The sequence below is a fragment of the Macaca fascicularis genome, chromosome 15, assembly GCF_037993035.2.
Source record: "Macaca fascicularis isolate 582-1 chromosome 15, T2T-MFA8v1.1".
Taxonomy (NCBI): domain Eukaryota; kingdom Metazoa; phylum Chordata; class Mammalia; order Primates; family Cercopithecidae; genus Macaca; species Macaca fascicularis.
Genome location: NC_088389.1, coordinates 103,592,940 through 103,615,923, shown reverse-complemented (window position 1 = coordinate 103,615,923; position 22,984 = coordinate 103,592,940). Strand labels below are relative to the sequence as shown.

Here is a 22,984-nt window from a genome sequence, read left to right as displayed (position 1 = left end):
TGCCAACTCAGTTCCCATGCCTTCTACCTGAATTATTTAATGAAGATTGAAATCAACTTGTGATGTTGAATCATGAATGGGATGACAGTACTTACTTAACAATTTACTGACTAAGTAATCCCAGTGGGAATTTGCAACTCAGCAGTTATGCCCTCAACAATCAACAACAGCTAGGAACTAAAAAATATGAGATCCCTTCAGCTTCTTATTTTTGTTGATGGGAATAATAAACATGTTACTTTCTTTCTACATAAGTAACTTACCAAACACTTTTTACATACAATCTTTTTGAGTTAGCATTATGCAATTTGAAACAGCCATCACTGGGGCAATGATTCATGGAGTATGGACTTACCCTGACAAGCAATTGTCCCTCAATAATGTAACCCTTGAAGTTATTTTTTATGTGTGCTTAGAAATGACATAATAAGACTAAAGAATAGAACCAGTTGGGTGAATTTTTTTTTCTAGAGCATCTCATAAGGTTGGCATTAAGAGACAATCTCAATCCCCTACTCTCCTCTTTTTTAAATTAAATTCTTATATTGTAACTTTTAAACTTTTTACCTTTTAGGCAGGGTTTCCTCCTGGAGTAGTGAATATTGTTCCTGGTTATGGGCCTACAGCAGGGGCAGCCATTTCTTCCCACATGGATATAGACAAAGTAGCCTTCACAGGATCGACAGAGGTAATATTATTTACTCAGGGCAAAAGTTAAGAATGCTTTTATTGCCAGCTATGAAGTATGCTTTATGTAACTATTTTTGAGCCAACAATTTTAAAACAAAAACTCTTTTTAATGACTTGTTATTTCTTTTAACCTTCAAATATATGCATAGAATATAAGCAGATGTAGTCTGAATGACGTGATACACCTATTTAAAATCAGAATGAGAGTAAACTGTTTTTAGTATGTTCATTACTTTTTCTGATGAGAAATATGGCTGCTGAGACCTTGTCATATTATTAGGAAGATTTATAATAGAAAATTAGGCCATAGTGATTTGTATGAATGAATATGATTTTATCCTGTAGATTATGAAAATTAAATAGTAGAGCCTCACCCTTTGCACCTCATTTGGGGGTGTCTTTCTCCTGTACATTCTGAAAGAGAGCCAGAAACTCCTAGCTTCCCTCGGTGGTACTTTAGCCTAGACTAACTTCTGCCTCTCTGGCTTGAACTTGACCATCCTAAAGGTGAAAGAAAAAGACCCCAACCACAAAGGAGAAGTGGCAGGCAGGAGGGAGGGCAGACTAGAAGGTGAAGTTTGGGGAAATAGATCCCCATTTATTCATGATGTTCTATCCTAAGCAAAAGAAAGCAGTCATGAAAAAAAAAATTCTTGAGTCATTCTATTATATTATGTGACTTTGTTAGGTTGTCAATGCAAAAAATAATGTGTGCTATTCATTGGTACACAGCGTAGACAGTGAAGAGTGAGCTTCACTCCATCTTAGAAAGCTGCTGACAACAAGAGACAAGGCAGGGTGTGATAAGGTACTAAGGTATGTACAAAGTGCTGTAAAAAGGTTCACAGGAAGGAATGATGATGTCCAAGTGGGTACTAGAACTAGCTCTGGGTTTTGAGGAACTGTTACTTTTTTAACTTCCTGGAAGTTGAGAAGCAAAAAAGACATTCCAGATAGTGTGGTGAGCATAATTTGATTATTTTATAATCTTAATTATTTACTCCAATATAAAGGCAAATTTACATGCAAACAGAAATGGTGGAAAATCAAACTTGATTTTTCTTGATCTTTTTAAAATGAAGTAAATAAATATATATATGTCTTCTTTGTTTTTCACAGACATAGAGTAGAAAAAGTTCACATTCTGCAAGTCCCTAATTAAGATAGGGAAAAGCAGACCCCACATTCAAGATTTATTGTAGACAAAACAAATGGGAATGTTCAAGACATGGCAATACATTTAAAACTGGTGACACCACAGGTTGAAATCATACCAGAGGAATAAAGGTGAAAAATCCTCAGCCTAGAATTCTAGATCCTCCCCAATAGGGAATCCATGTACCCATTGAGGTCTAGATCAAGCCTGTTCAACCCATGGCCAGGAATGGCTTTGAATGTGGCCCGACACATTTTTTTTTTTTTTTCATTCTCATCAGCTATCTTTACTGTTAGTGTATTTTGTGTGTGGCCCAAGACAATTCTTCTTCCAGTGTGGCCCAGGGAAGCCAAAAGATTGAACAACCCTGGTCTAGATCCTATGCCTACTCGTTCTCCAGGTCATCTGGACCAGGTGCTACTGTTTGCTGATCTCATCTTCAGCATCAGTTTGTTTTTGCTCATCCATGATCCCCTATAACATTGGGGGAGCACTTTACCTACCTTAAAAAAAAACCCTGGAGATTAAAAGTCTAGAAAATATCTTAGTTTAAATTCTGACTCTACCCCTCCTAGCAGTGTGTCTTTAAAAAGTTAAGTAGCCTTACTAAATTTGAGTTTCTTCATTTGTAAAATGGAGATGAGATCAACCTTACTGAGTTGTACAGAATAAAATTAAATGAGCTAATGAGTAAAACATTTATCACCCTACTGAGCACTCAGTACATGTCATATTTCCTCCTTCATCCTATACTTTTTAATTTCTCACACTAGTTTACACAGTGTGAGAAAAAAGCTTCCAGTCGAATATTTCTTTTTCTCCATCTCTGTCACTCTGCCCATCTCTTCCCGATTATTCCATATATCTTTTCATTCCCCCCTGCTTTTAGTTCATACTTGGCCATAAGCTACTCTAAACTTGCTCCCACACGTTCCCTCTCTGGCTTTCTCCTTGCCTCTACAGTTCCAAGAGCAGAGCAGCCTAAATTTTAAAACACCCCATCTGAGTTCCCATTGTTCACCACATATAATAACAGTGCATGCTCATTGCCTTGTTACGTGTCTCTCTCTCTCTCTTGCTGATTATCCTTAAAGACAGTCTTATTCATGGTTATCTCCAGAAACCATCACAGTAAGAAATTCTAAATAAGAATTAAAGAATTAAATGTGAATAACACAATTTTAGAAGCCACACAGAAAAACCCATCTTCCTTCCAACTCCTGGAACTTAGTTCCACGCTCCCTGGAACTTCTTTCTGGATTTTCTTGTAACTTCACATTTGTTGCTTGGCAGATATTAAGGAACTTGATAAATGTCATGAAAGAGGCAAACAAGGCAAACAATAGACTGTATCCTTTGTGTTCATTGTAACAGTGACCCCCATTCTAACAACACTTTTGGCAAGGTAAGAATTTTTTTTTTTTTTTTTGAGATGGAGTCTTGCTCTGTTGCCCAGGCTGGAGTGCAGTGGCACGATCTCGGCTCACTGCAAGCTCTACCCCCCAGGTTCACGCCATTCTCCTGCCTCAGCCTCCTGAGTAGCTGGGACTACAGATGCCCACCACCACGCCCGGCTAATTTTTTGTACTTTCAGTAGAGACGGAGTTTCACCATGTTAGCCAGGATGGTCTCGATCTCCTGACCTCATGATCTGCCCACCTCAGCCTCCCAAAGTGCTGAGATTACAGGCGTGAGCCACTGCAATGTCCCATTATGTTCATATAAAATAGAACTCTACCCACATTGTGCAAGACGTAATAAGTTAGACCATTTTCATGAGCATTTGCTACTTCTGCTCCACATGGCAATGCCACAGTATCATGGAATACACTGTTTACCCATAGTCTTAATAGTTCTCATCTTTTCTTCATTGCATACTTCTTTGACAAAAATGATGAATGTAAGGGAATGAAATATAAGGGAATGAAATCATGAGATAAAAATTAATGTCTCCTTGTTTTGACTTTAGCTAGACTTTTGGGAAAACTCAAGCCTTTTATTTGCCATCTAAACTTGTGCCAAGCAAAAGCGTAGCCTTTCTTTCTCATTAATACTTCTAACCATTCTTTATGCTAGTTCTTTTGATGTCTGTTGCTTTTACAAAAATATCTCTGATTTTATTCCCTTCTCCAAGACAAAAGTTATCTACTTTAATGGAGTTTCTCCAGTAAACCTAAATTAAGCAAATAAAAAAATTCAGAAAGAATTTGGAGAAATTAAAGGGTGATAGGAAGTAAGTTTTTTATCTACAAAATTAAAAACTCTTTAACACCTTAAATGAAAATTCAGTTTCTGAAAGTGGTCATAAGAAGTGTATTATGGAATGGCATATAAGAGAAATTTCAGACAGGATTTCCCTAGTGCAAATCTCCTTTTAGTTTAGTTTTTATTAATCTACTTTTAGGGGTTTGATTTAGAAACATAAAATATTTAATTGAGATGAAAACATTAGCATATTAATGCCCTATTCTGTAATGCACAGTAGCAGTTAGTTCAGTAACCACATAAAATCTAAACACTCATTAAACATCGATTTCTCTCTTGTTCAGTTGGGATAGAAATTTTTTATTAAAATCTGACATGTGGAGTAAAAAAAAGAAATTTAGAAAATAAAAGAAGCAAAATAGTGAATTTCCTTTACAAAAGAAAGGCAAAGAAGATGTTGGTGGATTAAGGCTGCCATACAAATAATAAAAAAGAAATAATTGTAGAATCAGCCAAGGTTTTAGAGATAGAAAAACCAGAAACAACTATAGTAAATAATCTTGATGGGAAGTGATCCACAAAGGAAAAAATAATTGAAAACAGTCTTCCTCTGAAAAGAGCAAACTAGCATTAAAGAAAAAACCAGAACTGTAGGATTCCAGCTAACTGAAATAGCTGCACAGATCCCATTTCTTTCATCCAGTTCCACTGTTCAAAGGTGTGTGTGTTGGGTGGGAAGACAGAGAAAGAAAGAAATAGAGAGACTGTCAATCCACAGTTAAATGAGCCTTCTGTCATAGATACAAATGAGGAGAGGTATGCAGTGATACGTTATTGTTACTGCTACAGTGGAGTTAATCTATTTGGGAAATGTATTTCTATACAAATGATACAATCTGAATCAGACTCTGAAGGAGCCTTCATGAGGGTATTTGGGAGACTAGGAAAAGAAATGGTCATATCATTTCTTCTAGTATCTGACCTAGTGTCATCAGAGAAGGATTTAAGGAGAAGCTAAGATATCAGCTGGACCACTAAGAAGAATAGAACTTGAAGGCAGTCCAAGTTGGGGTGGACAAATGATGAGAAGAAGGATGAGATTCAAGAGGTAGTGAATATGTCGGTTTGACTGGATAGAGTTATCTGGATGCCAGAAGAGGGATAAAAAATGAAATAGCTAAGTTGCGACTGGCTCATGATAAGTCTGGTCAATCTGTAGAGAGATGAAATTCTGATTAAAATTAAAAATAACCTGTGTAGCCATCAATATGACTTATGTTCTATATCTCTGCTTTCTTGCTGATGAAGAAAAATCAGCATTTTTCTGATTCCTTTTATATCTGTATGCTTGGACGAGGGGCCTTTTTATATCTAAAGTGCCAAATCTTTAAAAATGCCATTTTGCCTGAGAATCGCTTGAACCCGGGAGGCGGAGGTTACAGTGAGCCAAGATCGCACCACTTCACTGCAGCCCGGGTGACAGTGTGAGACTCCGTCTCAAAAAAAAAAAAATGCCATTTGGTGTTTCTCCCAAATGAAATTTTACCGTGACACACACATCACATAAATTTAGAATGCTAAATCAACCTGTGTTCATGAGAGCTGGGTAAGCCTCCTCCTTTGTAATGCTCCCTTTCAGGTCGGCAAGTTGATCAAAGAAGCTGCTGGGAAAAGCAATCTGAAGAGGGTGACCCTGGAGCTGGGAGGAAAGAGCCCTTGCATTGTGTTAGCTGATGCTGACTGTGAGTAGAAGCCACTTTGTTAACTTTTCATCCTTCATCGTTTTTGGTGTCTGATAATGCCAAAAGTGAACTTGAACTTTCAGAAAAAAAAAGCATTTGCTCCTAACATCAAAGTGTAAGGAATTAGAGTCCAGAATTACTCTTGAAAATCTCTTAAATCATCCTAAAGTTATAACACATAGATAATAGGCACAATTTCTTCCTGGTTTAGAATAGATTGCTATTTCCTCAGCTGAACCCTAGATGATGTAAACATTTTGCATTTAAGTGCCATGGTGTATTTTTAAAATCCTGTATCAGTGATTATTAACATTTCATTGAGCTAATGAAATACTCCAGAATGGGACTTGGATTGAGACCAACTGAGAAGACAGCAGTTTCACATTTGCCCTCTCCCTTCACTCTGGGTCATACACTCATTAAATGAAATGACCAGAAGAAAATTATACCTAAAATTTAAATATTTTTTTCTAGCAAGTATAGTGGAGTTTATGTATATTAAACCTACAAATTTGATGTAACTCCACTATATAATATTTTAGGTTCATTCTGATTATATTACCAAGTAGAATCTCCCAATTATATCCTAAATAGAAGTTAATTAGGAGAAATGCATGGTCAAACATTCTTTTTACTTTCACAACTGCATAATCTGTTTGAGGCTGTAAATACAAGTGGTTCATGGAATTAGCCTATGTCGCTGTTTTGATCTTAATTGAAGTATTTTAGAACACACTACTTTATGAAATAGTCTATAAACATGACAGGTTTCTAATTTTACTAAGACAGTCTGAAAACTGCTGCTGCTACAACTTAAGCAGATGTAATTAGTTCACAAAATAAATAATAATAACCAGTTGCTATAACATTGAATTGAATCTTCAGCATTTAGAAAATTAAAATGCAAAGAAAATTTTATTCTTGTTTAGAGTCTACTAATGAAGCAACCTATTTCCTCCTTTTAATGCACGTTTTATCACCTAAAATAAGAGTTTATAGGCGCATATGAAATAATACGGTATACTTTAGATAAATTTTGAAAATGTCTTTGCTGGAATAAAATCATAAGGTGAGTGAGTGATTCTAAGTTTAGTGTTTTTTATTTTTTTAGTTATTTTTATTTTGTTTTTCTTTCCCACAGAGATCACATTTCCTATTGAGTAGAGTATTTAAGATATTTTGAAATTATTTAATTCAATAGAAATGTCAGGTTTATTTATTATCTGTTTAAAATCTGGGGCCTGAAAGTAATAATCTCAGTCATCTAATTGTATAAGTGGAGATATTTATATAAATCATTTCCAATGATTTATATCATTGATCTCATGATCAAATCTCATGATCAAATCTACATTCTTGGTGATGTCCATATTAAAGTTGTAATAGTAACCACGATTTTTTCAGATTCTGTATGTTGCTCTTTTTTCCATGGTAAATGGAGGATCAGAAAGATTAATTTGCCACCTGGCTGGTAGGAGGCAAACTATATTGAGCCCATGTCTGACTCTACCACTCATAATTTTTCTTTATCTCCATGTGCCTCTGAGAAATATATAAAATACATAATTTTTAGAAAGTATATCTTTAATGTGAATGTCTTCTTTGCAGTGGACAATGCTGTTGAATTTGCACACCATGGGGTGTTCTACCACCAGGGCCAGTGTTGTATAGCCGCATCCAGGATTTTTGTGGAAGAATCAATTTATGACGAGTTTGTTCGAAGGAGTGTTGAGCGGGCTAAGAAGTATATCCTTGGAAATCCTCTGACCCCAGGAGTCACTCAAGGCCCTCAGGTAAGTATAAAATAGAAAGGATAGCATTTTCAGGGCAGAGGAATAAAGTATCCTCTTTAGACCTAGATTTTATTGAATAAGATTACTTCCTATCTGAACAGCTTCCTAGGTAAGAATGCTGTGCCAGTTTGGTGATTAAAAGCAATCTAACTCCCAATGAAAATGGAATCATCCTGTTTTTGTGTTGCCCAGTTTTCATCCGAGAAACAGTTTACCAGCCATGCTGGGAATTAAATACATGAGGAAAAAATAACAAATGTTCTAATTTTTTTGCTTTCCTCAATCTGCACACCTCTTGATTCCTATATACAGTTCTCTGTCCGCTTTGAAGTTCTTATACCTTCCTACCGTTTTTTCCTCCTCAATCCTTCATCTCAGCTGCCATCCTAAATCCTCTGCAAGTCATCAGTTACTCTGAGTCCCTAATGGCAGTCTGGGGTCCTAAAAGGTCCTGAGTTTCCTTTGTGGCAAACTTTATTTCAGTTGTTAAAGCCCAGTTATTCCCTTAGGCACTCAGTTTTCTTTGTAGTCTTTATTATCAATAAAGGTCTCTCTCTCTCTTATCCAAAGATCACCTTTCCCTCTTCCTTGCATAATTCTCTGTTCATTGTTTGTTTAAGCTTCTGGATCTTTGGTTGTGAATTTCTTCCTGCCCTTTGGGGTCTTGTTCTAGAGGAGTGATTCTAAACTAGGGGCAATTTTGCTCCCTTGCCCAGGGAACATTTGGCAATGTTTAGGGACATATTAAGTTGTCATTACCTTGGTGAGAAGGGATGGAGTCAGTAGGATAAGTAGGTATGTTCGAATTTGGAGAAACAAGACTAAAAAGCTCTGGGCTCCTCTACCATTAAATATTTATCTGTTGTTAGGAGAAAGAACTTATGCAAAGGGGACACTCATTCACTAAGCTTTAGCCTATTGCCTCATCCAGGGATCGTTGAGTGAACTGAGGCTTTTAAATACAATTATACAATCTTCCTCATTAAATATAACATCAAAACGGTTATAGAAAAAATAATGGTCAAAGAGATTTGTTTTGGGGAAAAAAATTAAAGTTTAAAAAAAATTTGAAGATTACAAATTTAAAGTATTTGGGGGTTAGAGCAATTACAAAATACATATGTATACTTTGTATATTTGTATTATATCTGTGCATTCATGTGTGTATATTTTTTTATATTTCAAGTGATTTTCCTATTTGATTTTATAGAAAAAAATATATATTGTCTTAAACTTGGAAAAATTAGTATTTTCATTTGAAAAAGAAATTGTGATATCCACATAAACTGTATTAAAATTATCACAGAGTAGCACCTTATAATAGTGTGGAAAGATGGACCTTTGAGTTACAGGCTAGATTTAAAATCCAACCTCCCTGAAACTATTGTCTTATGTGTAGAATGGGCATAGAAACCTCAATCTTCTGCAGTGCAATTGGATAATCTATAAAATGCATCCATCAGAGTGCTTGGTCCACATGCTCAAATGTCTAGTAAATAAATAAAAATTACATGCTTCCATTTATACCTATGGTGACAATTATCATACAGATCAGTGACTTCTATATCTATTCATTGCTTTTGTTGATACGTGGTTTCTGAATAATTTTAGAACATCTAAGTGCTTTTTCTCAATTCATCTTCTTTAACCCATTAAGCCTAAGGAATTAAAGAATTTACCCATTCAAACACATTAAAATGTTTCCTTTGAGACTGCTACAATATCATGACCTACCTATTACATTTCATAGACTAGCCCATAGGCCAATGGCCCATCACATAAAAGAGCCCCAGCTACATCCTAACATTATTGAACAGTCCCTGGTGTCCAGAAAGAAGGTCAAGTTTATATATCGTCAATCTGATGCCTTCTGAAGAAGGTTTGTATTTGTGGTGAATCAAAATTAGCCAGATAAAACTGACTAGTCCCTAAGTAGAGCTTAATTTTTTGTTTGTAGTCCCAAGCTCCATCACAGTGTTCCTCAGTCTTTCCTGTGCCTGGGGATTCAGTAGATCTGAGGTGGGGTGAAAGAAGCACATTTGGCTACCAAATGATGCTGCAGTTGCTGGTTGTAGGACCACATTGTCACTAGCAAGGCACGGAAGTACGAAGGCCTGTAGTTTTATAAGTTAGTGACCATCTAAGTTTTCCGACAAATAAGTCTTTTCAGCCCTTTTCTCCAGTATGTATGCAGGGATTGGATTGGCACCGGTTATTCAATGTGGTCACAGGCAGGAAAACATGATGACTTGGAAAATATATCTTGAAATAAAAACCAAATATCATGATGTTGAGGGCATAGTCAGATTAATATATTCTAATAAGACAGAAAGCTTTATATAGAGGTACATGGACCCTTGACTATTTATTGAGAAACTAGAATATCTTACCCAGGCAGAATTTATCTCACCCCACCCCTTATTCTGCTACTATTCAACCTATGTAGTAATTTAAATATTGCTTCTGAACACTACAATTTCCTTAATCTGCTAGAAATGAACGAGTATTTTCCTTCTGGGATATTATATTAAATATTGCACTAAAGACCGTTGAGCAACATTGTACCAAATATTGTGCCAAATTTTAGAAAATAGTTTCTAGTTTCAAACAGTGCTTAATCTAGTTAGATATGGGGGCTGGACTGTGTCCAGTTAGAAATAACTTTATGGAAGCCTTTTCTTGGCTTTGGAAGGTAGAGAAGATTTGCAGAATCAGAGAAAGTGAAACAAAATTTTCAAGTAGTGGGAAGTTAAACCTACAAGAGCTTCCACCCTCCAACCCATCTTAGCTCCTAGATCTCATGTTTTTCCTTTAATCCTTAACCCCTGCTACACCTGAGATAGGCAGCCCTCAGCAGTGACTTGGAATCCAAGAGTTACCCAGTCATTCAACATCACAAAATAGAAATTGAGACAAAAATGAGCCCCCGATTTCAGTGCTTGAAGGAAAGGTATGTGTTCCTGGTGTTCACAACCACAACTCTGAACTCATTTATTTTCCTTTTAAAAATAGTGTTTAAATAAAGACCATTTAAGTTCTGTAATACCTGGCATCTATTTAGATGTGGCTCATTTAATAAAGCAGGATGGTGACATTCAGGACAGGCCAGAATTCGAAGCAAACCTACCTACTGTCCCAGTGGGACCAGAACTGGGAAGGGTGCCCAGACTATGGTCAGAATGGGATATCCAAGGGCATCGGACAGGTCAGAGGGGGTGATTCAGAAATGGGGAGATCAAACAGAGGCTCGGGAGTCTTCTAAGAACAGTCTTAAAGCATCTGTTTCCCAACAGATCTAATTAAACCCAGTATCAAAGTTCTCTTTTTCTCTTTTCCCTCCTTTCATTTCAGCCAGGACAGTAATTTCCCGGTAAATGTATTTAGATTAACAGGCATTTCTACCAGAGAGAATAAATGATGATTGTGTAAAAGGTTTTTATGTGTTTGCAGTGCTGAATGCTTTTCCTATATAACTATAAAACAAATGTTAAATACAAATATCTATCTTCAAGAGACTTTTCCCTTAAAAGTCATGAGAAGAAAATGTATCCAAAGAATGAATCTGAGCCTCTGTTAGCTGTTTTGATTCAATATCTGGTTTAATTGCAATATTTTAGCATTTTGAAGGCTTTGTTAACAGGCCCAGTAATGTGTTATCTTTACAAGTGACTACTTTTTTTCTTTTCATGTGATATTTTTCAAATAGATTGACAAGGAACAATATGATAAAATACTTGACCTCATTGAGAGTGGGAAGAAAGAAGGGGCCAAACTGGAATGTGGAGGAGGCCCGTGGGGGAATAAAGGCTATTTTGTCCAGCCCACGGTGTTCTCTAATGTTACAGATGAGATGCGCATTGCCAAAGAGGAGGTAAATGGTTTCATTCTGTTCTGTTCTTTTCATTGCCATGTTTCATCTGTATGTGTGTATACAAGTGTCCGTTTAAAATTCCCAGCACTTTGGAACATCTTTCTCTGTCAGTGTTACTCTTTATTCTGTTCTTGATAGAGGTTTAAGTTATTTGTGATAGAGACTAAAAAATACTAAGGGATCCATGGGGCCAGCCACAATTGTCTGGCCAACACAGTTCTGGATGCTTAACAATTTTTAGGTGCTGCGTTCACAACTTTAAAAAAAAAATGGAAAAGAATCCTGTCATTTGCAGCAACAACCTGGAAAATTCATGCTCCATGAAATATGACAGGCGTAAAAGGACAAATACTGCATTATCTCACTTATATGTGGGATCTCAAAGAGTAGAACTCATAGAAGCAGAGATTGGAATGGTGGTTACCAGAGGCTTGGGGGAGTGGAGGATGAGGGTTGGGAAATGTTGGTCAAAGGATTCAAAATTTCAATTAGGAGGAATAAGTTCAAGAGAGCTATCATAAATATCCTGACTGTAATTCATAACAATGTATTATATACTTAAATATTGCTAAGAGAGTCAATTTTAAGTGTTCTCATCACAAAAGAGATAATTATATAGGTTCTACTTTCTGGTTCCATGTTTGCCCTATAGCCTTTTTCTACATAACAGCCATCCATGTATTTGAAAACAGCATTTGTCTCCTCTATCACTCCCTACCTTCTGTGTGTTCTTGGTCCTTTCATTCTTGCATATCTTGATTAATACCAGATAAGAGGTGGAAAACAATCTTCAATTAAGGAAACATTTATTGTGTTCCTATAATAGGTTAATATATAGGAGAACAGCTAGCTTACTACTTCAAAGTAGGAGCCTGGAGCTATGTGCTGTGTTCAATTAAAATTATGTAAAATATGAACACAATTATTAGAGTAGCAGCTGTGTATATGGTTCCTACATTCAAATATGATTCGATTTATAATGTTAAGATTTGCACTCAACCTCTATTGAGCAGTAGCCCCTCCCTTCTGACCTTAAATCAGTGGTGAACACCAGAAAACCGTTTATCATTTCTGGTTTTTGTCTCCCTTCATTCACATTTCCCAGAACATTCTGGTAATTTCAGAGGAGTCTTTATTTGATCTTAATAGATCAAATACAGGAGCTATATGGAATTTTTTTTTTCCATATGGAAATACAGGAGCTTAATTTTAAAGAGAAAATCCAGTTGTTTTTCTTCTACCTGAGGCTGAGATACAGGGTGAATTGAGTTTGGGCTGCAGTAACCAGGGACTTAGTGAAAGCAAAAGAGTAATTTAGGCTAGAGTAAGCAAATTGTGATTTTTGTTTTCTGTCCTGCAGTTATAGCGATTACCAATGAACTCATGCTTTGGTTAGAATAGGATGGTTTAGAATGTATAAGCTCTTGCAGTAATGAGCAATTCTGTTTGATATATTTAAGTTGCCTAAGACTTTGCTACAGAGTAGACTAAAAGTTCATGATGTTTACCTAACTTGGCTAATTATGAAAAGTAATTAGTAATTATTCTACTGAGTATACTAGAATAGTTAATATTTTACCAATGACATACAGGTGTTTAAAGCATTATTATTATTAATCATTGCCTGTTCATTTATCCAGTAGATTGCTTTCTGGGGCTTGTAATTATATGTAGTGACTTAGAAGATAAGAAAAACTAGAGAGTGAATTTAAAATATTCCCAAGTGAAAAAGAAATTCTGAAGTTAATGATTTGTTGCACAATCATAAGTTCTTGAAAGCTTAATTCCAACATCTAGAAACTTAATATTGCCTTAATTATTTGTACCCTTTCTTCTTCCAAGGAAATTTAACAACTGATAGTTAAACTGAAATTTAACTATCTGTTTTCACCTACCATTTTTGGAGTTAACTATTTGGATTCTCACACATAGGTTTGAGATGAGCAACAAAATCTTAATCAATTTAGGATAGTGTATAGGAAAAAAAAATCTACAATATCATTTTTCATTTTAACCTATTATTTTTACTTATTTATTTCTTGTGGTATAGATTTTTGGACCAGTGCAGCAAATCATGAAGTTTAAATCTTTAGATGACGTGATCAAAAGAGCAAACAATACTTTCTATGGCTTATCGGCAGGAGTCTTTACCAATGACATTGATAAAGCCGTAACCATCTCCTCTGCTCTGCAGGCAGGAACAGTGTGGTAAGTCCAACCTAAGTAATGTAGTCTTTTCAGTAATAACCACATTAATGGATTACTACCTTGAACCTTTTCAGACTTGGATTTTTCATTTGGAATTACCTATCCTTCTCTAGAAAAGCAGTTGCTGCCTTGAAAAACAAACAAAAGGCTGGGCGCGGTGGCTCACGTCTGTAATCCCAGCACTTTGGGAGGCTGAGGTGGGTGGATCACCTGAGGTCAGGAGTTTGAGACCAGCCTGGCCAACATGGTGAAGCACCATGTCTACTAAAAATACAAAAAGTAACTGGGTGTGGTGCCTGTAATCCCAGCTACATGGAGGATGAGGCAGGAGAATTGCTTGAGCCCGGGAGGCGGAGGTTGCAGTTGCAGTGAGCCGAGATCATGCCATTGTACTCTAGCCCTGGCAACAAGAGCAAAACTCTGTCTCAAAAAAAAAAAAAAAAAAAGAAGAAGTTTTATTGGAAGAACTTTAGGGAGGATATTCTCTTTAACTTTATCTAGCTTCTTGAAATTGCTTACCAAAAATATTGTGTTGATGTTTGGTTAACACAATATAAGAACTGCTAAGTAATTTCTGGGCACTTGGTACTATGCTGTATACAGGGAGGTAAAAGAATAAGTTCTGTGTGACCAGTAAGCAATACTTACTTGGTACCCTTGTGTATGCAAATATTTAATTCTTGTATCAGCCTTCTTACTCTAGGATTATTAGAGATAATTGAAGTTATTTTTAAAAAATTGAATTTTGAAGATCCCCTCCCTCTCCCATTTTTGACCTAGTTTATAGCTCTTATTTTTATACTTTAATCAAGAGACTATAAACATGAAGTCTATGCCTCTCAAACTGTTGCATTCTATACTCAACCGTCAGTCTCTAGACTATGTCTTTGGTCACTTTGGCCCCATTAGCCTCATTTTGGCCCCTTGGTCCTGGCAATAGCCCAAGATTATTTTCCTTCCCAACACTAAGTCACACCTAGATCAGACCTATGCAGTTTGTTCGTTCTTTCTTTCTTTCTTTCTTTCTTTCTTTCTTTCCTTCCTTCCTTCCTTCCTTCCTTTCTTTTCTTTCTTTCTTTCTTTCTTTCTTTCTTTCTTTCTTTCTTTCTTTCTTTCTTTCTTTCTTTCTTTCTTTCTTTCTTTCTCTCTCTTTCTCTCTTTCTCTCTCTCTTTCTCCTTCTCTCTCTCTCTTTCTCTTTCTCTCTCTCTTTATTTATTTATCTATTTATTTGATGGAGTCTCACTCTGTCACCCAGGCTGGAGTGCAGTGGTGCAATATTGGGTCACTGCAACCTCTGCCTCCTGGGTTCAAGTGATTCTCCTGCCTCAGCCTCCCAAGTAGCTGGGACTACAGACATGCACCACCAAGCTCAGCTAATCTTTGTATTTTGTTTTATTCTTTTTTTAGTAGAGACGGGGTTTCACCATGTTGGCCAGGCTGGTCTCGAACTCCTGACCTCAAGTGATCCACCCACCTTGGCCTCCCAAAGGGCTGGGATTACAGGCCTGAGCCACCATGATGACCTGGACCTATACAATATTCTAAGGCTGTGGTTCTCAGTCCTGGCTGTTCATTAGAATAATCTCGAGGGCTTTAAAAGTGTATAAACGGATTTGGGGCAGGGGAGGGTGTACATTAACACAAATTATATCAATGCTATAGTTTGAATTTCTCCTTCAAAGCTCATGTGGCAATTTAATTGCCATTGTAACAGCAATAAGAAGTGGGCCTAATGGGAGATTCTTAAATAAAATTCAGCAAGTTCTTCTTGAATAGTCAGTATAGCTAGTGATTAATATAGAATTTGCCTATGATAAAAGCATTAATAAAATTCAGCATAGTTACTGTGTGTATGTATATTATCACCATTTACTGAAGATATACATACCAAGTACTACAACAGGAATACGCTTCATGCAATCTTACGCATACTTTGAAACAATCCTATTAAATATTATCATCTCCACTTTACACATGAGGAAACACTTGCTTACAGATGACAGATAACATTTTGAACTCAAAGTTTTTGCCAAGTGAACATTTCTCAGTTCTCTGTTAATTCACAGTAAAAACAGTTTCATTTCTAGTCTACAGTAAAATGAGCAAACTTATTCTCTGCACTTTTTAACAAAGACAAATTTCAGGTTTTGTATTTTCGACTAGCAGAATGTTCCATGCTTGCTTGATGAAGCTTGTTATGACATCACCCCACTGAGGGTCTTGGGAATCCCCAGTCAGGAATTTCCTCCCTTAGGAAAAGCAGAGGGGACCATCTTGTTACTATATATCCTAGAAGATAATAATTTTCTGGCATTGTCCCAGACCTAATAGCTGCTTGGTGTTTTCAGGAAAATTATTGAACTCCAGAGTTGCAGTAATTTTACTCATAATTTCAAAGTAGGTATTTGATTTTGCAATTTAAAGGGCAGTTAAACAAATCTGAGACAATACTGCCTTTTATAAGTGTAAATTTATTAAAGGAATTATCCCTCCAGGATGAGAGATATAATTAAGAACTCTACGGTCCAGTGAGAATGTGGAACTTTGGAAACTGGGATAGTGTTTTAACAAAGAAAACATCTGAATGTTATCTCAGGATAAAAGTAATGACCAGTCTTCAAAGTATAATACAATTTATCTGGAAGCCACCCTGGCTTTTTTGTTTGTTTGATTGGTTGGTTGGTTTTCTAAATTTTTTTGTAGAGGCAAGGGTTTTCTATGTTCCTCAGGCTGGTCTCGAACTCTTGGGCTCAAGTGATCCTCCTGCCTCAGTCTCCAGCTACTAACCTAGGCTCTGGAAGCCACACTGTTGTCCACCTATTAAAATAGCATGAAGGGAGAGAAAAGTATAAACATAAATCTCCTTTAAAAAGTGTTTTTCTCTTGTGTATAATGAGAATCATGTACGTAATTAGATTTTGCTAACTTTGGCCACCAGTAAATTTAAAGCTAAACATATTGTTTATGGTCTGCAAAACTGCATTCTCATTTTCCCCATCTTGATCTTCTATTGTAATTTTTTGTTGGACTCTAATTACTCCCATTCATGTAATTATGTTTGTTTATACAAGTATCTTTAAACACTTTATGAAACATGACAGGGAATAAATAATAATTAAACCCAACTCCTGCCAAGGCCTCTGTTTAAGCAATTTATTTAACCAATTAATGGGGGAAAAAATTAACTGAGTAATATGATACATATTACAATTGCAAAAGAAAATTGATTCTAGCCTGTTAAGTATAGAAACATCAAGAGAATTACAAGCTGATCCATATATAGGCAGTAATGAATACCGATCCAACAACTTCTAGCTTCTAGCAAACCATATCCTTCCCCCTACAGCATAGTGACTATTCTATCTTTTATAAATTCAGACTACCACTTCTCAGGGACACAATGCATGACCAAAATGGCTGTCCACATATGCAGTTGCACTATTCTATTTGTTTCTAGGTAGTGTGTATCCATATATGTCTGCATTCTAATTTATTGTGCTGCTTTTTATATCAAGATGAGTATGTTATATTGAAATTAATGGAGTTTGTAAGGAGCTTTCTAAATTTCTAAAACTGCCAAAAAGGAGGTTTCTTTTCACACATTAAGTATTGTCTATAATGCACTTTTCTTTCTCTTCAGGGTGAATTGCTATGGCGTGGTAACTGCCCAGTGTCCCTTTGGTGGATTCAAGATGTCTGGAAATGGACGAGAACTGTAAGATTAACGTTCTATTAAGATAAATATTTATTTTTATAAAAATGATTTTCATTCCCAGGGAATTAACTCAGAGTTTTCACCTCAAATAAAACCTGCCTCTGTTCTTTCCTGGAGATTCATAGCACCAAATAGCTTATTAAATGTTGGATGTACTCCATAGTGCAAAAGGTGATTGCAGAAGGCAACATAATTTACTAAGTTCCTACTATATTTTAGGGACTATATTAAGCAACTTACATTGGTGAGTGTAATGTTGCTTGCTTTTACAATTGCTGCTGTATATATGAATGTAATCCATTTGGGAAACATTTCCAGAAAAGAGTTAGAAGCTATGAATTGGTGATTGTAAGAAAGGTGCAAATGTAAACACTGTAGTTATTTGAATAAACCATTTACATAAGTAAATTAGGTGACTTATGTAAAGGAAATTTCAGTGTAAGAGGAATGATTCCCATTTGTTGAGATATTATTGATGTAGACTTTAAAATTTTTAATTACCATAAGGAGTTATTTTTAGTACTAAAATTTAAACCTAAAAAGAAATTTGAGGAAAACATGTTTTATAGTAGTGACTAGATTAAGAATATTTATATATAAATGCATTTATGAAATTTCAATTACTTTTGAAACCAGGGTATATAGACTTTTTAAGAATGCACATATATATGTAAATACAGAAAGTAGTGGCAATATACTTAGTTGATTCTAAGCAATTTTAATCATTTTATTTCTTAAAACTTTTTATATGTATTAATGTAAACATTTATGAAGAAAAAATAGAAACCTTATAGTATCAAACATAGATTGTAAACTTGCTCATTTTATAATTAGCAAATGAAAATGTGTGTTTCTCAATTTCTAAATGCAGTAAATAGTTGAGTACTGTACTCTAATGAATCAGCAAAATCACAAGGAAACAAATATCTCCGGGGAGTCAGTGAAATGAGAAAATTATGAAATGACCATTCTACTTTCTTAATATGTTTTCATTCATTAAGCACTTGCTATGTGTAAGGTCCTAGCAACCCCGGAGACATGACACTGCATTCCATCCTCTACATAACTGTGGTGGCAGGAGGAATATGTAAAAACACATGCAAAATAACCTACATACACTATGAAATAAGTAGTAATACACTGGGACTCCATATCCTATGGAGGTAGAGAAGCAATTAAAGTACAGAGCAAAGTATTGAAGAAAACCTAGACACTACCAGAGTGTAAGAGTCAGGATGGCATCTCTCTAACCATCGCTATTTTCATCTGTCAGACAAGGCCAAGGATTGTGAGTGTGGATAAGAATGGAAGAAGCAAATAGATCTTTTAACCTCTATTCCATGCTTAAGATTCTATAGTTCTGACCCCAGTGGAAATCCAGTGGTTGAAAACTTAATGGCAGTTGACGGAGAAGAAAACTTCTCCTAACAGAAGAGATGAAACTTCCTCTAGGGCAGAAAGCAAGTGTAGGATATCAGTTAGCAGAGAAGAGAGCTTTCTTGCATGGAACATTACATGTGGTATGTTGAGGGGCTAGTTAATTTGGTTGATTGGTATGGATTTATGGGGATGAAAAATATGATTTCAGAGTTACATATGATACAGATTAAGAAGTCCTGCACTTAAGAAATTTGACTTAGATTTTATTAGTGGAGTAGTGAAAAGCCATGGATATATTTAGAATGTTGCTAAGGTAGAACAAAAGATTAACCCATCAAAAATGCATGGTGTGGCTGAGAAAATATTACTGGAGTCTGACCAGCTGAATTTGATTCCTGATTCTGCCACTTGCTAGCCATGCACCCCAGTTCAAGCTACCTAACTTCTGAGCCTCTACTTTCTCATATTTCGTGAAGATGTTCCCATTCCACTTAAGATGGAATGAGAGTTCTTGTGAGAGTTAAATGACATACTGAATATTAAATCCCTAACCACATAACTGCCACAAAGTATAAATTCAACAAATGGGTTTCTTCCTTCCCTTGTTTCTTCTCTTTCTATTACTGGAGAATATCTTGGCAAAACTAATTACTTTGTACAAAAAGTAAAAACAAAGGTTGGATTTCTCTGAAGGGCAGTTGGTTCGTTGCTGGCCTGGTTATCTAACAACACATTTCACTGAGAACATTAAAGATAAAATAATCAAAAGGAATGCAAGACTAAAGTAGACCAAACATGTCAATTTCGTTGAACATAATTTGGTCAGACTTTAAAGTGAAGGCATAAAGAAATCAAATAAGAGAAGGACTGAAACAGGAATCAACCATCAGTAATTTCCTAAAAATCTAGAACGTGGGTATAGATAATTTCTTTCAAAGACAAATGACAAAGTTGTGTGTGTGTGGTTTTTTTAACTTCAAAAATTCAACTTGAGAATGCTACAGTTAAAGTCTACCTGAAACCAAATTTGGTGAACTTAATAAACAAGTCATTTGCTGCAAGATGTTCCAAGAGTTACAAGTTATTACTCAGGTGATAACCTCAAATGACTCCCAAGAGTTAATTTACAAATTTTCCTCAACAATAGAAAGACAGAATTGATTAGTTGAGAACAGAGTCCTCAAAGAGCCAAAAATGGTGTTATGAGGACCCCAATGTGTTTGAAGGTGATACAGAGTATGCAAACCTTGATTTTGCATCTCTGATCATAGTGTTGGCACTGGGATTAGAGAAAAGACAGAAATTTCTCCCTTTGTGTAATTGTACTCAGTTTCACTTAGGTTAGCATAGATCCTTTAAGACTTTGCTAGTATGCTGTTTTAAACTTAACTGGCTCTCAGCACCTCACATGATATTTTTTTCCTGCTGTTCCATAGAAAAGGGGAACAAGGAAGTGTAAACTAATGGTTGTATAGTGAGAACACAAATGAATTTTTTTTTTCTTGAGGATATTTACCAAGTCTGTTCAGCAAACAGTTCTTCTGTGCCTACTTAATTAGTGCCAGTCTCAATCCTGGGTACAGAGAGGAAATCAGATGTAATGTGGTGCTAGCACCTTTTTTTTTTTTTTCCCAGTGTGAACCCTGGAGAAGCAGCATAGGTTGATATCACTTGCAAGTTTATTACCAATAAACGAATCTATGTAAGGTTGAAAGGGCCTCTATGCCAGTATGCTTGTTTGTAATATTGGGTCACATTATTTCCAAACACTTATTACCAGTGCCAACTCAGGCTTCACTCGAGACCAACTAAATCAGAATCAGTATTTGAATAAGGTCCTAGGTGATTTGTACACTGAAGATTTTAGAAGTCTACAAACAGTAATTCACAGACACAGTAAGATGAAGAGAAATCCAAACAGATGTTTGGGGCTATGTCGTAGATGCAGTATAGGCATAGGAATTCTAAGGAGCAGGACATATTTCAGCCTGAATATGACAATAATCCCACTTATTACTCTCCTGAGAGCTTCAAGTGTCTATGTGACCCAAAATGCAATAGAAAACCTATTGGTGAAAGTCATGGGTTGATTGATCTAACCCTGAGATAAAATACTTATTAAAATATTATCTTTTAATGGATTTCAGACAATTGAGGCTAAGCCCTTTCATTACTTTAAGGAACATGCTCACTGAAGCTTTTAAAAGGTATTTTCAAAAGCTTAATTGCCCAAGAAAATAATCAGTGTAAGAGTATTAGGTTACCCAGCAGAAAATGATGTCTTCCACATACCTGTCTATATCACAAGAAGGGAGGGGTAAAAAAGGATCAAGATCTTATTCTTCTGTAAGCCTACATGTGCGTGAGTGTTATGATTTTGAGACTACTCTTACATACATGTAATTTGATCCTCTCATCAAAACAATATAGAGAATAACTGAGCCCAGTCTTTTTAGTCATCTCTTCAACAAGGGGTAAATCAGTCAGTTTCTAAACCTGGTGGGAGGTCCCCATAAACCTGATAACAAGGTCCCAGAGTCCAAACTGATTGACTCGCGTTAATTCCTGATCGTTTGGGTTGAACTTGAGTTATACAAGAAAATGGTGGGGGATAGAGGAGGTTGCATAAAGGGGAAAAACCAAGAACTACAAAAAAGCCCGAGAGCCTGAATTTAGACCAATCTATCATCTTCCTCCTCTTAAAAGAAAACAATTTAAAAAAAAAAAAAAAAAACTTCAAACAACAAAGGTCAGGTTTTTGTTTTGCCAAGAATCAAAAGATTTTGCTGAAACTACTGCTGCAAAATATTTTGTTTCAAGCCATGTTAGGGCACCTTAGACTAGAAATGAAACCATGTTCAATTTCTATCCCCTTCCCACTTCTGTGACAATCACACATGGTGAATACAAGCTCTACTCTAGTTCTACAGTAAAACTACAGCAAAACTGTAGAAGTAGAGTAGAACTTGTAGTGATCATATATTGCTACTTCTCCTCTTGTCCTATGTCCGTCTTATTTCAATCTAAACTAGAAATGACAAAATTCTTGTTGAGTTGAATTGTCTTTTGAGTAGTTTTAGAGCTTTTTGTTTTCTTTTCATTTTTGCAAGATGACATTGTTGCATCTGCAGTTAGAGTTTTTAAAATCAAGTAGAATAATGTCAAAAGGGGACTATTTCTGTGAGAAATCAACTGAAAGTTTTAAAGAAAATTTTCCCCACAAGGGAATCTGTGTAAGACCAGAAAGCTGATGATTGGCTAGCTACTATATGAGATGCTCTGTACACAAGAAATACTTTCTATCGTCCCTAGCCAGTAAAACAAGAACAAACTTGTACAAACATGAACTATAGCATATTTACACTGCTGTGCTAAACAGTGTTTGTGCGTTTGTTTTCCTTCTCTCTAGGGGAGAGTACGGTTTCCATGAATACACAGAGGTCAAAACAGTCACGGTGAAAATCTCTCAGAAGAACTCATAAAGAAAATACAAGAGTGGAGAGAAGCTCTTCAATAGCTAAGCATCTCCTACAGTCACTAATATAGTAGATTTTAAAGACAAAATTTTTCTTTTCTTGATTTTTTTAAACATAAGCTAAATCATATTAGTATTAATACTACCCATAGAAAACTTGACATGTAGCTTGTTCTGAAAGCATTATTTGCCTTCTGAAATGTGACCCCCAAGTCCTATCCTAAATAAAAAAGACAAATTTGGATGTATGATCTCTCTAGCTTTGCCATAGTTATGTGGTTTTTCTTTGTAGCTGCTTTTCCAGGATAATCATTTTATAGAAAGGGAACAGTTGCATTTAGCTTCTTTCCCTTAGTGACTCCTTGAAGTACTTAACATACATGTTAACTGCAGAGTAAATTGCTCTGTTCCCAGTAGTTATAAAGTCCTTGGACTGTTTTGAAAAATTTCCTAGGATGTCAGTCTGCTTGTCAAATGAAATAATCCCTGTAATATGTAGCTGTAAACTGAATATAAAGCTTAATAAAAACAACCTTGCATGATTCTTGTTACTTTTGAATTTTTTTAAGTACAAGTTTTGGTTACAGTGATTTCTTCTTATCACTTAAAAACAGTATTAAACTGAGCATAAAGGTACATTTAAAAGTAAAAGTCTAATCCACCCATTCTCAAATGCGTAAAGAAACACGTTGTATTTTCCAGAAGAATTCTTGAAATCAATACATTTTATTGGAAATAGATGGCCTCA

At 35.8% G+C, this 22,984-nt stretch overlaps 1 protein-coding gene across 19 annotated transcripts in view; it reads left to right on the top strand.

Annotated features, from left to right (window-relative positions):
- Nucleotides 1-22,778, top strand: part of ALDH1A1 (aldehyde dehydrogenase 1 family member A1) — a 185,588-nt gene extending 162,810 nt beyond the window's left edge. For all 19 annotated transcript variants that reach the window (XM_045373111.2, XM_045373114.2, XM_065530710.1 and 16 more), the window contains 7 exons: nucleotides 575-688; nucleotides 5,691-5,793; nucleotides 7,402-7,586; nucleotides 11,293-11,457; nucleotides 13,508-13,665; nucleotides 17,307-17,381; nucleotides 22,171-22,778. In XM_045373111.2, coding sequence (XP_045229046.1) covers nucleotides 575-688; nucleotides 5,691-5,793; nucleotides 7,402-7,586; nucleotides 11,293-11,457; nucleotides 13,508-13,665; nucleotides 17,307-17,381; nucleotides 22,171-22,243 — 873 coding nt within the window. In that variant the 3' untranslated portion in view covers nucleotides 22,244-22,778. The remainder of the gene's footprint in view (nucleotides 1-574; nucleotides 689-5,690; nucleotides 5,794-7,401; nucleotides 7,587-11,292; nucleotides 11,458-13,507; nucleotides 13,666-17,306; nucleotides 17,382-22,170) is intronic.
- Nucleotides 22,779-22,984: the final 206 nt, after the last annotated feature.